The sequence below is a fragment of the Canis lupus genome, chromosome 7, assembly GCF_048164855.1.
Source record: "Canis lupus baileyi chromosome 7, mCanLup2.hap1, whole genome shotgun sequence".
NCBI classification, from domain to species: domain Eukaryota; kingdom Metazoa; phylum Chordata; class Mammalia; order Carnivora; family Canidae; genus Canis; species Canis lupus.
In genome coordinates, this window is record NC_132844.1 from 49,165,795 (window position 1) to 49,180,501 (window position 14,707).

Here is a 14,707-nt window from a genome sequence, read left to right on the forward strand (position 1 = left end):
CATTTTTTCTTTTTGATTATTCTTACTTGCTTGCTAAACTTTTGCACATTCTTCTATTGTTTGCTTTCTTTTTCAGTAATTTTTAGCTGTTTCTCTTATCTCAGACATAGAGTTAGTCTTTTCTTTTAAAAGAAATCTGAAATTTTTCTCTTTTAAAAGATTGAGTCTATAATAAAATTCACTGATAGGTTTAGTAACATTTTGATACTCATTTTTAAAAATAATAATGCTAAGCCCTAGCAGTAGATATATAAAAATGCCATATTATTTGAAAATCATGCAGGCTAAAACAAATCATAAGACATAGGATTGTTAAGACCTAAACTTGTTTTTGAAGATTTTATTTATTTATTCATGAGAGACACAGAGAGAGAGACACACACATAGGCAAAGGCATAGGCAAAGGGAGAAGCAGGCTCCCTGCAGGGAGCCCAATTCAGGACTCCATCCTAGGACCCTGGGATCACACCCTGAGCTGAAGGCAGAGGCTCAGCCACCCAGGTGCCCCTAGACTCCAAAATTTGGTGGCAGTGGAGCAGTTAACTTTTATGAATCATCCCTTCTGTGCCTAGAGAGATGGCAAGGCATTTTCACAAAGCCTCTTAGTTGATTTTCTTAAAAAAAAAAAAAATCCGTCATGTTGGGAGTATTAATGTCACTTAGACAGTGAGGTCACATTAAGACAGGTGAATTAATTTACCCAGAAATGCAGTCAGTTACATGGCAGAGCTAGAATTCCAGGCCTAGTTTGTATGATTCCACTCTCTGTATGATTCCTCCCAAACTTCTTGTCTGTTTATTTGGTAAGCTGGCAAAAGGTTCCCTAAGTCTTACATTTTTCTGTATATCCCTTGGCATGCTAAAGATTTGTTTACGAACTAAGAATAAACTGTGTAGTAAGTTCAAAGTCAAAATAAAGTATTAAACGACAAAGTAAGGAAACTCCTCAAAATTAAGTTATATTTTAATGGTCAGCCACCTGATTTTGAGGGTTGCTATGACCACAACCTAAATTACTCTCCATTCTTTTAATTTTTTGTGGGTGAGTACTAGAGACCATAGCATGAAAGGAAATACACATGCAATGCAAGTTTTACACGTCTGTTTTTGGTTAAATTTCCTTCTTAAAAATAGCTGCTTTTTGTGGAATAAATCATCTTTGACATTAGCTGTAGAAACTGGATTTAGAAATAATGTTTTAGCATGACATTTTTTCAATTCCTTTATATCAAGAAAGAAATTAATAATAGGATAAATTACAAAAATGGTAAATTAGAGTTAGGGGCATGCTATATGCCTTTTTCCACCAGCTAAACAAATCGACATTTACCAGGTTCTCCATGTTATGAAAGCAATCAAATGATCATATTAGGTTCTGGTCACAATAATGAATTTCACAGGTTAGTTGTATTTTGCATTTAATTATTTTTTGGTAAATAGCCCCAAAGAAATCATCCTTCATCTCCCAATGAAACATCATTCAGTCAGTCAAAAGGAGACTTTCTCGGTAGAGATTATTCACCTCTATCTTGTGATAACTGGTATGCATGATTTTACAACAGCAAATGCTGTATAAGTATTTTCCCCCATTTCCTTTATCCCCTTGATATTCAGCATTAAACAATAAACATCGCGTTCCTCCTCCTTTGATATGCTTTAGTGTTTTTAAAGAAGGGGACGTATACCCTTATATATAGTTTTACATTCTGTTTAGCACAATTCTAAGCATTCTAGGTAATAAAAGAAAACTCATGTATATATTTCTTGCCTTTAAAGAATGTGCAAGTCAGAAAACACCTATATATACAAGATACCTGTTGAATAGCCTGGCTGTTGTAAAACTCAGTGCCAGGTGTAAAACTATACAGTGTCATTGTAGAGAGGTGTTGCAAGAGAAGAAGGGCTATGTAAGTATCTTGAGACATGGTCTAGAGCAGTGGTCGCAAAGGCTACCATATCAGCACTTTTTGGGAACCTGTTGGAAATGCTAATTCCTGGCATCTGCCCCACACCTGTTGAATCAGAAACTCTGGAGTGGAGTCCACAATTTCTCCAGGAAGTTTTTTTTTTTTTAAGATTTTATTTATTCATGAGAGAGAGAGAGCGAGGCGCAGAGACACAGGCAAAGGGAGAAGCAGGCTCCATGCAGGGAGCCCGACATGGGACTCAGTCCTGGGACTCCAGATTCATGCCCTGGGCCAAAGGCAGTGCCAAACTGCTGAGCCACTCAGGCTGCCCTCTCCAGGAAGTTTTGATGCAGCTAGTATAAGAATCAATGCTGTAGATGATAAAGAATAAGTGATACTTTGTTCATATAACTATGTATCATTATGTACAAGAAGTAGCAATAAAAATAAATCCTCAAATAATTTGGGGACTTGGTTATTGCTAATCCTTGATGAGGATTAGTTACTTTTCAAAAAGCTTCATGCCAATTGAAAAAAAAAAAAAAAAACAAAGATTGGGTCATTGGAGAAGTAAAAGGAGAATTTTTTACCAGCCAAAATAGTTATGTAATCCCAGATTTGATTTTACTATTTGACAACTGCCCTTTTCCCTTTATATACAGAAGAGCTAAACTACATGTGCTTAGCAAGTCACATATGACAGTACATGGAGGTATGGGAAGGTAAGTGGCCGAAAGACTTAGATATGCTGTGGTCCTCAGATCATCAGAATCATCTGTTAAAACTAATTTCTGTGCTCCACCATCCAGAGTTTCTGATTGATTAGGTTTGCAGGAGAGCCTGGAATTTTGCACTTTGAAGTTCCCACATGAAGTGAAGCTCTGCTGGCTGATGTGAGGGCCATACATGAGAACCAATGGCTTGGATGAATCCTCCTGACTGTTAATATATATAGTCATTGCAGTATTTCCTTGCTTTATTAGGTCCCAGCATATCCTGTTTCTTTAATTTTTCAGACTTTTTGACCTAGAGCTTTTAAGCTTAGTGGATCCTAAAAATATCTTTGTTTCTCTTTGGTATTTTCATAAGCTTTTCTGTAGAACCATTAGGCCAGCAGCACCTCCCTTCCCAATTTGGTTAATTTAAAGAAACGTTATTCTTTACTCCCTCTGTTGTCAGCTGTCAGCTAGTGTTTGTAAATAAAATTGGAACAGATGAACTATTTGGCTGGAATTGGTATTTCACTGTGCTTATGAAATGTAAGAATTCATGAAAATGGGAGAATCCGTGTTTCCATAATGTAATATCCATATTCCATAATGTAATATGGCTGAATTTTTTTCTAAATACTGATTATGTTAGGCAGGTTGTATTGGTTCTAACTTCTGTGATTCATTTTCCACAGTTTTGGGAAATTCATTAGAATATGAAACTATGGGGATCCCTGGGTGGCGCCACGGTTTGGCGCCTGCCTTTGGCCCAGGGCGCGATCCGGGAGACCCTGGATCGAATCCCACGTCGGGCTCCCGGTGCATGGAGCCTGCTTCTCCCTCTGCCTATGTCTCTGCCTCTCTCTCTCTCTCTGTGTGACTATCATAAATAAATAAAAATTAAAAAAAAATATGAAACTATGGAAAACATTGTTGGCATATGCATCAGTACATATGTATTCTGAGACTCTTTCACCCATTAGACCTATTTCAACTCAGGCATTTGAAGTATTTACAAGAAAAATGCTTTTGCTTTACTTTCTTGCTCTCATGTAGACTGAAATGTTTTCTCTTGTATGAAACAAAGTGTGGCATAATTGAAGAGAACATTACCTGTTGTGATGCAATGAACTTCGCGGAACAGAAAACAAAATCATGGCTCCTAATGACTGTTAGGCTTCAAAAAGCCTAAATGTCTGAGGATGTGCCTATTTGTGTATCTTAAGAGGCTTCTCCCTCCTGCCCTCCTGTGTTGACTCTATATTATATATTTTAGGAATAAATTCAGCTAATATTTATTAAGTATAGTGTCAGATGGTTTTATATACACTGGCAATTTGAGAAAAGCTTTGAGGATGCTAAGAGTGGATTTAAAATAATATGCTTAAATAATTTGAGCATTGTAATTGAAAGGCATGTAACTAAAAACTATGCTAGTTTTTATAGCCATCTAAAAATAAGCACTTTAGGTGTTTATTTTAAATAGGTGGATACTAAATTAAAATTCCAAATAATTTAATAACATAAATAACTCAGTTTTTAATGAAAGCTTTATTGTATTCTTTAAAAGATTTTATTTATTTATTCACGAGAGACACAGAGGCAGAGACGCAGAGGGAGAAGCAGGCTCCGTGCAGGGAGCCTGACCTGGGACTCGATCCTGGGACTCCAGGATCACGACCTGATCTGAAGGACCCCAGCATCCCTATTTTGATTTTGGGGCAGCCCTGGTGGCGCAGCGGTTTGTCGCTGCCTGCAGCCCGGGGTGTGATCCTGGAGACCCTGGATCGAGTCCCACGTCGGGTTCCCTGCATGGAGCCTACTTCTCCCTCTGCCTGTGTCTCTGCCTCTCTCTCTCTCTCTCTGTCTCTATGAATAAATAAATAAATAAAATATTAAAAAAATAAGATAAAATAAAATACAACTGTTTTGGGCACCTTGGTGGCTCAGTCAAACATCTGCCTTTTGCTCAGGTCACGATCCCAGAGTCTTGCTGGCTCTCTGCTCAGCAGGGGGTCTGTTTCTCCTTCTACCCCTCCCCACTGCTCCTGATCTCTCTCTCTCTCTCTCTCACTCTCACTGTCTTTCTCTCTCTCTGAAATAAAAAAGTAAAATCTTAAAAAATAAATAAATAAAATGCAACTGTTGGGAGGCAAGGTCAAATTAGAATGATCAATTCTAATAGATCCAAAAGAATGATCCAATCTATTGGCTCCATTCCAACAGAATGATCAACTTTAAAGTAAAAAGGAAAATAAAAATAAATATGAAAGAGTTGATATAAACCTTGGTCACATTTACTTTGTTGATAAGTAATGTCTTACTCTCATAAGAGTGAGTGCATAGTACCAGAGTTACTTTATGAATTAACTCAGTTATCTGCCGCCAAGTGCATAGTACCAGAGTTACTTTATGAATTAACTCAGTTATTTGCTGCCATATATAGATTTGATATTGACATAGTCACTTTATGAATTTTATAATAAGTTACTTGATGTCAGGACGGGTTAAAATCAATAATCCAGAAGGAATTTTTAAATTTCATATATATTTAATGTAATCTGTTTTTATATTTTATTTCTTTTATGAATATTAGAAGGCTTTTAAATTCTAGATACTAATTTGCTAACCCTTTGTTATCACCTGCAAGTTTATTATTCTAACCTGCAGTCTGCTTTAGACTTTTAAAGTATTTTTTGATAAGCACTATATTTTTAGTGTAATCAGATAACCAAAATATGGTTTGTTTTATTACATTTTATTTTAAAAATTTTTCTCTGCTCCCAGATTATAAATATGGTTTGTATATCTTCTTCTAAAATATTTTAAGTTTTCTTTTTCATGCCTTGGTCTTCATTTCCTCTATGCATGCACGTGTGTGATTATTAGTTTTTTTTTTTTTTTTTAAATGACATTTAATTGTCCAAGTACCATTTGCTGCAGTTACAGCTCATTTCCAGATACTGAATATATTGAAGGCAATTTTGGGTTCCCTTTTATATTCCACTGATCTTTTCTCTCTCCCCGGGGTTGGTGGTGTACACCTTTCACTCTCACAGAGGCATATGTGTTTAGGAACAAATTGATTTCACCTTCCTGGCTTTCTCTTAGATCATCTTGGCTATTGGGTAATTTGTTTTTCTACTTAAATCCTGTAATCATTTTGCCAAATAACAACAAAAATCTTCTTGGGATTTCTTTTGAAACTTTGATTACCTTGGTGACATCTAACATCTTTGTGCTATGAAGACTTTATAGCTACAAGACTATGATTGAGTTTTTCTATCCATAAACAGGATATAGATCTCCTTTTATTTAGGCCTTTAACCTAACTGGTTAATAGAAATCTATAATTGTACCTAAAAAAATCCTGTGCTCTTGTTAGAATTTTTCATAGATACTCAAAATTTTATTTTCTATTATTTACTTAATATTTATTTTTTATTAAAGTATAGTTGGCATAACATGTTATATTTTTTTAATTGAAGTGTTATAGATGATTTCAGGTGTACAGCATAGTGATTCAACAATTCTGTATGTTATGCTGTACTCACAAGTACAGTTTCCACCTGTAACTGTTTAACATCATTACTAATAATCTAGAAATAATGTTTATATCTAATGTGCTTTAGTATTTAATGTTATATGTTATTATTTTATAAGCATGCCTGAAAGTGGAACTCTTTCTCTCTCCCCCCCCTTTTCTTAACCTTTAAAAGGGAGAAGTAGGACCTCCAGGTGCTCCAGGTCAGGATGGATCACGGGGAGAGCCTGTGAGTACCTTCTGAATTCAGTTCTAAAATATGATGTTCTTTTCCTGTGCTGGAATCCTCTATTTAAATACTCCTGTCAGGTGCCCTGTTCTTGTTCAGTGACTTCCAGACTTAGATGTTGTAACAGTTCTTTATGGAACATTGTAAAACGATGAGATATTTATTTAATCCTTTTGTTGACAAAGCAGGAAGAATGTCACTAGCAGGAAAAGTCATATACAGTATGGATTACAATCACGAGTACTCATGGCCACACAAACAAATGGTTAATATGGACAGTATGGTCAGTTGCTGAGCCTACAGTCAGTGTTACTTTGTCACTGGTTCATTGTTTTGTAGTATGCTCTCTGGGGTCATGTGTTCAATAAAAATTGGAGTAAGGAAACATGATTGAGAAAGCACTGGATCTGAATCCTGGATATAAGTGTTTTTAACAAGTGTGCCAGATGACTCAACTTCACTTACAGAGTTCTCCACCTTTTATTCCTACCACTCATGGCTAACATTGGCCAACATTAGTCAACATTGAAATACCAGCTAGTCCCATTTTAGTCATCAAAGTAACTTATTTTTAGGGGAATTTTCAGTTTGGGGGATGACTAGGTTAAGAAATTTAAAAAGAGCCAGGATATATTGCATCTTATCACAGAGTGTTCAGGTATGTATTCAGAATCTAAATACTGAACAGAAGAGGAAGGAGAGAAAGCACTGAAGCTTCTTAAATGGGGTGCATAGCTTGAAATACTCTTAGAATTGTTCAATCAAATGTTTATTGAGTTCTCATTTTGTGTATTATAATGCACTGAGGCAAGTTCTCTACATAGCCAGTGCCTTCCCGGAGTTTATAATCTAGTTTGGAAGACAGCAGAAAAATGATGGAAATAATTACGAACCTGAGCCAATTTATGGTAAATGCCAAATGGGGTATTTACATCTCTGGAAACCTTTTCCTGGTCTCTAAAGTGTACATACTTATAATACCCATTTCACTATGTTGTTATGAGGCTTACATAGGAAATATATGAAAAACAATTGTTAAAATATTGCACAAATGCATGGAGGTATCCTAAGTACTGAAGGAATATAGAAAGGGAATCTTGTATCATGAGGTGATGGAGAAATTTTTACCAAGGACTTGGGGCTAGATTTGATCATAAAAGTGACTGGGAAAGAAAGGAAGACTAGACGGAAAAGGAATATGAGTGAAGATACACAGGTTCAGATGGTTAAGTGTATGCCTAAGAAATAATTGAAATGATTAGAATGCGGCCCTGAGTCTGCAGTGATAGGAAGTGAAGTTGGGAAGATGGAGATCCTGGACTGTGAATTCAGGAATTTTTTCAGAAATTACTTTATTCACTTGCCATGGAAGTGATATGAGAAAAAAAAAAAAAAAACGATTAACGTGATGCCGAGTAGTGCTTTAGAGGCAGTTTTGAACTTCTGGTATATGCAGGATAGATTGAAAGGAGAAGAGACTGGAATCAGGACACTAATGAGCTGGCTATTTTGACAGATGGGGCAAATCAGGCCTCAGCTCAGATGTGAATTGGACTGGAGTGTGAGCTCAGTATATCTGACTCACAAATTTTATTATTAAGGAAGAATTATAAGACTTGGTTACTGGATATGAGACTGGGTATGTTTGTTTATGTTCTTCAGAGAGAATATAAGGTGTGTGTGTGCATGCAAGCACATGTGCGTGCACGTACATGAACACAGGGACAGGGAGGGAAGATGGAGAAGTGAGAGAACGAGGAAGTTAAAAAGGTAAAGAAGAGGGAAATAAGAGGCAATTGAAATGAAAACCAGGTTATAATTTGAGTTGATTATGTTCTAAATCTTGGTGAGTCAGTTATTTGGAGTTTGTGACTCATTCTCTCACAGAAACAATGTTAGAAAGGGCAGACTGACCAGCAAGTCTACATGAACCATCATAATGCAACATGAGCAGCATATATTTACTTTAAAAATAATATTTTTGCGATCCTGTTAATTAAACCAAATAGAATAAGTAGTGAATTAGGACCACTTCAGGGTTTGTTTAGCTCTCCTAAGGCTGCCTATTCCTTACCACAGCTAGAAGCAGATGCTGATTTGTGTTTTCTCCTACTCTTCCTGCTCCCACTTTACTCGAGATTGACCTATCTAGAGCTTTTGTTCTAGCATAAATTTCCATCTCAGGCAGTGTGACCCTTCCAGTTTCAACCTTTTCTGTCTTTGCTCCCTTCCAACATTCACTGCATTCCCAGAATGTGTAAGTCTTTGGGTTTGATGAGAGAGAAACACCAGGGACTGCCCATGGAGGCTTATAACCCTCGCCGGGGAGAGAGACAGTAAAAGGATAAAGAAACAAAAGCTAAATCACAAGAGTTCTAAAAAAGGCAAGCAAGGTAGGGGGGCAAAGAACTGTAGTGGGATGGTGGAGGTATTTAGAATATAATCTCTTTTGAACCAGTCAGGTAGTAAACTGGGAGTTACCAAGAGAAACTCTTCAGACTCTTTCCTACTCCATCCCACTAGATCAAGGAAGGCAAGAATGGGACCCTTGCCTCTTCTCTCCCTGTTTCTCTTTCCTGCCAACCGCTGGAGGGGAAGCCAGGTTTCCTCTGCCAGAAGACATACTCTCTTAGGAAAGCATTTAACAGATTGAGCATCTAAAATTGGCCCACATTATCTGGATAGAGTTCTTCTGATCTGTATTCTTTTACAATAAGGAACAGAATTACAAATTATTCTCTTCTTTCGGCCATTAGTGAAAACTTGGTTGTCAGAAGTAACATCCTGTGAAGATTGATCTTTACTATTTGTGGAAGAGCTTTGAAAACAGGAAAAGAGAAAGTCTATGTATTTAGTGACACAAAGAAATGAATACTCTTCCATTGCATGTGGATGCTGTTTATAAGCATTTATAATGAATGAGTTGGCCCCACTAAAAAGGACATGTTCACTTTATTTGTTCTATAATGTGGCAGCCAAAAAAATTAATGGAGCTTAAATTAGAAGGACAGAAGCTCTTAGAAAAATGCTTTAAAGCTAACTAAACACAGCTTATAACAGCTGGATGATGATTCATCCCTGTAAGCAGATTGATAAATATGAACACAAACTGCTGGAACTCAAATTGAGGACAACCACTGTATTTCACTGGGAAATGATTATATTGTCTAAAGTGCAATTGTATTCCAGTGCCTATACTTTGAATTTTAAAGGCAAGTATTGGTCAATCCAATAGTAATTTAGTCCCAAAAGTAATTTACTTTCTAAGCCTCAAATTATATATACCTAACTTCAATCCAGGTGACTTTAAACCCACACTTGCTGGACTTACTATAATTGCTTTCAACCATGTAATACTGTGTTGAAGGATTATGTAATCTTGTCATTCACTCAACAAACCTTGACTGAGTGTCTGCACTGCACCAGACATGCTACTACTCAAGGAGAATGTGAAGGTGAATTTGTCATCGTCTTGCCTTCAGTCAGTCAGTCACATGAGCCAGGACATTACCGTGTAGTAGAAGTATTAGGGAGGTGGGCACAGGGGATCTGGTGAAGTTGTAGAATATGTGTATAATACTAAATGAGTTTGGGACCATCACTGAGCCCCATTCATTCTTTTCCTTTTTTTTTTTTTTTTAAGATTTCATTCATTCATTCATTCATTCATTCATTCATTCAAGACACACACACACACACACACACACACAGGCAGAGACATAGGCAGAAAGAGAAACAGGCTCCCTGTGGGGAGCCTGATGTGGGACTTGATCTCCTGACCTGGGATCATGCCCTGAACCTAAGGCAGACGCTCAACTGCTGAGCCACCCTGGCATCCCTCTTCTTTACTTTTTAATGATAGCATTATTGAGATATAGTACAAATACTGCACAGTTCACTTGTTTAAAGTGTGTAAGGATACATTCCTAAACAAGGTGCCCTCTTAGCTAAATTCTGGAGTATCAATAGGAGTTGGCTGGTTGTTTGGCCTGGCAAGGCAGGAACCTGTAGTATGTTCCAAAATGTAGAATTAAAAGAAATCATGATACTTTAGAAAAAGCTGACACAAGTTCAGGCTGCCTAGGAGACACGGAAGAAATGGAATAGAAATATAAGATGAGGTTGTGGGCGTAGGTAGCACCACATTCAAAAGGGCCTCACCTGTCTGGGCCACTGAAATTTAAATCTGAGAATAATGGACCTTTACAAAGGTTTCAAGTAGGTGAGTGAGTTGATCAGATTCAGAAAGTTTTACAAAGATCACTGTGACTGCAGAATAGAGAATGGGTAAAGGTGAGCCCAAGGTAGAGAACAGAGCCTGGCAGCGTCTAGCTGAACTCTATCCCCTGCAGTTACAATGAGGCCAGGAGCATTAGTTGGGGGTGGAGGGGGGTGGTGGTGAGTAGGACTGATTTGAAATGAACTGAAGGGGGACCAGCAGAACTTGAGGATTAATTGGATGTGGCACTTAAGATGAAAGAAGTTGATTTTCAAAGACCTATCGTGTGAATGATGACACAGGAAAACCATGCAATAAGCAGGAAAGAGAGCAAGAAGAATCCGTTTAGGCTGGGGGTGATCCTAAGATATTTTCAAATGGAACGTAACTAGCTAATAACAAAGGCATTTATATAGGTGGCCTATGCTTTGGGTTATTAGTGAAGAATAGACACATAAAAATGGAGACTAATAAAATTCTCATAAGAAATAGTGGGTCAGATTCAAGGAAATTTTAAGAGAATTTTGTGAATACTAGGGCTAGTAGGTTGAAAAATACTCCCCCCCCCCCTTCAAGATCATCAGACTCTAATGCCTGAAACCTGTAAATGTTATCCTATTTTAATAAAGGGTCTTTGCAGATGTGATTAAATTAGGGTATTTTAATGAGGAAATTATCCTGGGTTATCGGAGGGGTGGCCCTAAGAACAGATCTGAAGTTACTCAGAGGCAGTGGTGAGAACATGGTGGCCAATATTGGAGCGATGCAGCCCCGAGTGAAGGAGTGCTAGCAGCTACGAGTTGGAAGAGACAAGGAATGGATTCTCCCTTGGAGCCTCTATGGGGGAGTGCAACCCTATCAAGATCCAGACCTCAGACTTCTGGCCTCCAGAACCGCGAGATAATAAAATGGTGGTTTTTTAAACAACCAAGTTTGTGGTGATTTTTTACAGAAGCCACAGGAAACTAGTACACTGGGGTTTTCATCTGGTATAACCTTTAACAATCATTTGTGAAATGGACCCACGTAAAAAGGCATGTGAGCACATACTGATACCTAGCAAACACTTGGCAGCACCTGTATTGATCAAAAACATTTGGGATTAAAGCCCGTAAATAAGTTTAAATGATGATTTGGCTAAAAGCAAGCTCCTCTGCCACCACTATTTTCTGATTCATAAATTTTGTTATCCTCTCATGTGTATTTAAAAACTCACTTCTTCCACTTCTCGTTTTTCTGCATTTTTGGGTCATTCTGTTTAGTAACTTCTAGCCCATATGTCTTCTCTGTACTCTTCATCATCATGCAAATTTGAAACAATTTTAATGTCTGTACTAAATGTATTATGTATATAAACTGTATAAAATGTGTACATATTTAAACATTGTTTTAAAATGTGATACTTTATGGATGTGTATATCTAAAGGAATAATCTACATGGTAAACATATGGTTTAATCATCTTTTGGTTACTTTGCTTATTTTATCCCCAGGTGGGTTTCTGATGTCTGTTATGTTCTATTTTTGCTTATCTGTATTTTATTTTCTCCCCTGAGCATGCCATTGTTTTTGTAACACATTTTAAAAAAATTAAGGCGTGGATTTGACTGTTTTATAGTGTTTCTTTTTTAAAAAAGATCTTGAGCTTGTCAGACTATATTTTTGTTTTTGTGCCAAGGAATAAAGAACAATCAGATTACTTCAAGGAATCCTCAGTTGTTGGAAATATGTTTTTCTAACGTCTCATAACTGATTTTGTCTTGAGCAGTTAGGTGGATGGTGACAGGGCAGTAGCACACCAAAATTCACCATTTGTTGAAAGATAAAAACTGGAAGCATGCATATTTGGTCAAGTGAGCTTTTAGGTCAGATTACCATGTTGACCAGCTATTTTGCCATAGCCAGTTATTGCTGGCCAAATTATCTGCAGTATCAGTGTTTCCACTGCTTCTTCTTCATAGCTATTCTTGTCCTGGTGCTCAATCCTGATGACATGCTGTATTTAGCGTAACATTTTTGCTCAGTCTGAGCCACTTGGTTGCTAGTTCTCTCCTGATCAGCCAGCCCCAGGTGGCTCATGGTGAAGATAGTGTAGGCAGAGCCTGGATTCCATTCTTTGAGCCAAGATCCCTGAAGCTCCATGAGGATGAGAGAAAGGATGATACATTTTCTGGACCTATGGAGGTGAGCACATGTTCTTAAATAAGGATGTGTTAAGCCTTTGTATTCTGGAAATGTTTGAGGTATCATTTTTGTAGGAATGAAGATGTGGGGATCACTGTACTATATTTGAGGACATTGGCTTATAGAGGCTTTTGTTTCCTTTCCTCATGTCTTTCAAATTCTTGCTAAACCACATGTTTTGCTTGTGTCTATGGTGTAATGTTAGCTGCTGAACTGGTCCAAGTCATCATGTACTTAAGAGACAAGTAGGTCTATTGTTTAATCAATCTCTCTGGCGTCATTATTTGACATGTCATTTGTATGCTTATATGCCAAAGATATCCATGAAATTCTTGAGGAAAGCTAATGTTGAAAGACTATGGTGGTTTCCCATGTGGAATAATTCACTTTATTTTACTAGTAATGGGGAAGTAACCTTATTTACCTACTTGACTGTACTTTTTACTTACATTGAGAAGAAAGGTTAAGAGGGGGAAAAAACCAAATTCTGTCATTGTTCCTCTTTGATTTGCAATTGAGTGGCAAACTTTTTGAGATCTTTTCTACAGATTTGTGACATTTTTTCCCCCACTCTTCTTTCAGGCACAAGGAGTGGCACACCCTTGGTATGTGTTGAGTGAAACAACCTTAACCTGATGTCTCCTAAGAATTTCACTTGGCATTTCTTAGTGTGAAGGCAGCTCACATAAAACAACTTAGAATGTTTGAGAAATTCACTTGTATTTATTATTTTAATAATTCCCTGCTAACTCCAGGGTTATGTTTTAAAACTTGGTTGAGGGTAACTCTTAGAATGCATTTTGAAATAGGTTTTATCTAAATTAAATCATATACATATCTGATTTGTCTGCAGAAATGATTGAATTTGTAAGCAATATCTGCAACATTTTGATTTCCCAAAATATGACTTTTGGCCTTGTAATGACTATGAAACTATTATATCTTTTTGTTTAAACATAAAAGGCAAATGTTGGCCCATTATCTGTATAAGTTAATAAAATCCCACCAGATTTATCAAAGGATCCATTTAATTCTTTCCATACAAATGATTTCATTGGCAGAGTAAAAGAGACCACCATCAAAAAACTTCATAAAACAACATTGCAGATTTTATATTTGGAGGCTCTGTGTCTATGGTACTGATCATTTTTTTCTGGTTGTTTTGAAGAAATCTCTTGAATATATTCATTGTAAAATTATTGATAAGCATTAAAATGCATTTATTTCAGTCTTTCTCATTTATTCATGTCCTTATAACTCAAAAAAGGACTTTATTGAACTCTGAAATGACAAGAGTGATGAATGTAATTCAACATATGAAATGATGCATGGTTAGTTCTCAGAATGGGTAACGTAATCTGTGGGTAAATAAAATCTCATGTTGCTTACATAGGCTCAGTATTCTCACTGACATGGGGATTGATTACATGCACCTTTCTTTTGAAGAGAATGGGTGAAAGGAAACTTACATCACCATCTATACAGGATATTTAGTCTAGATTTCAAAGCTTCCAAGACTTTGACTTTAAAATTATGTTCTTTAGTCATACAGGGACTGGGGTTGTTTTGTGTACTTTTTATCATTGTTGTAAGGTATCAGATGATACTTTTGAATTAGTCCAAATACATTCTCCATTTGCAAAGCATGAAAATACAGAATTAACAGTGTTATTCAAGACAAGGCATATTTATTTTAATACTGGATTCATGCACCATATAAATGCTATTTTTTTAGCAGATGAAATGAGAACGTTTTCCATTTGTTCTATTTTCACAAGTGTGGAAACTAGTATATTTTTTATGTGATCTGGAAAAGCACACTTTGGTAACTAGATTATTTCATTCTAACGAGCTCTTATTTTTTTTTAATATTTTTGAGAAATATTTTAAAAATACTTGAGTGTGGTTACCACAC

At 36.7% G+C, this 14,707-nt stretch overlaps 1 protein-coding gene across 2 annotated transcripts in view; it reads left to right on the forward strand.

Annotated features, from left to right (window-relative positions):
- COL21A1 (collagen type XXI alpha 1 chain) overlaps positions 1-14,707 on the forward strand; it is a 242,758-nt gene that overhangs the window by 198,265 nt on the left and 29,786 nt on the right. For both annotated transcript variants that reach the window (XM_072832540.1, XM_072832539.1), the window contains one exon: positions 6,337-6,390. In XM_072832540.1, coding sequence (XP_072688641.1) covers positions 6,337-6,390 — 54 coding nt within the window. The remainder of the gene's footprint in view (positions 1-6,336; positions 6,391-14,707) is intronic.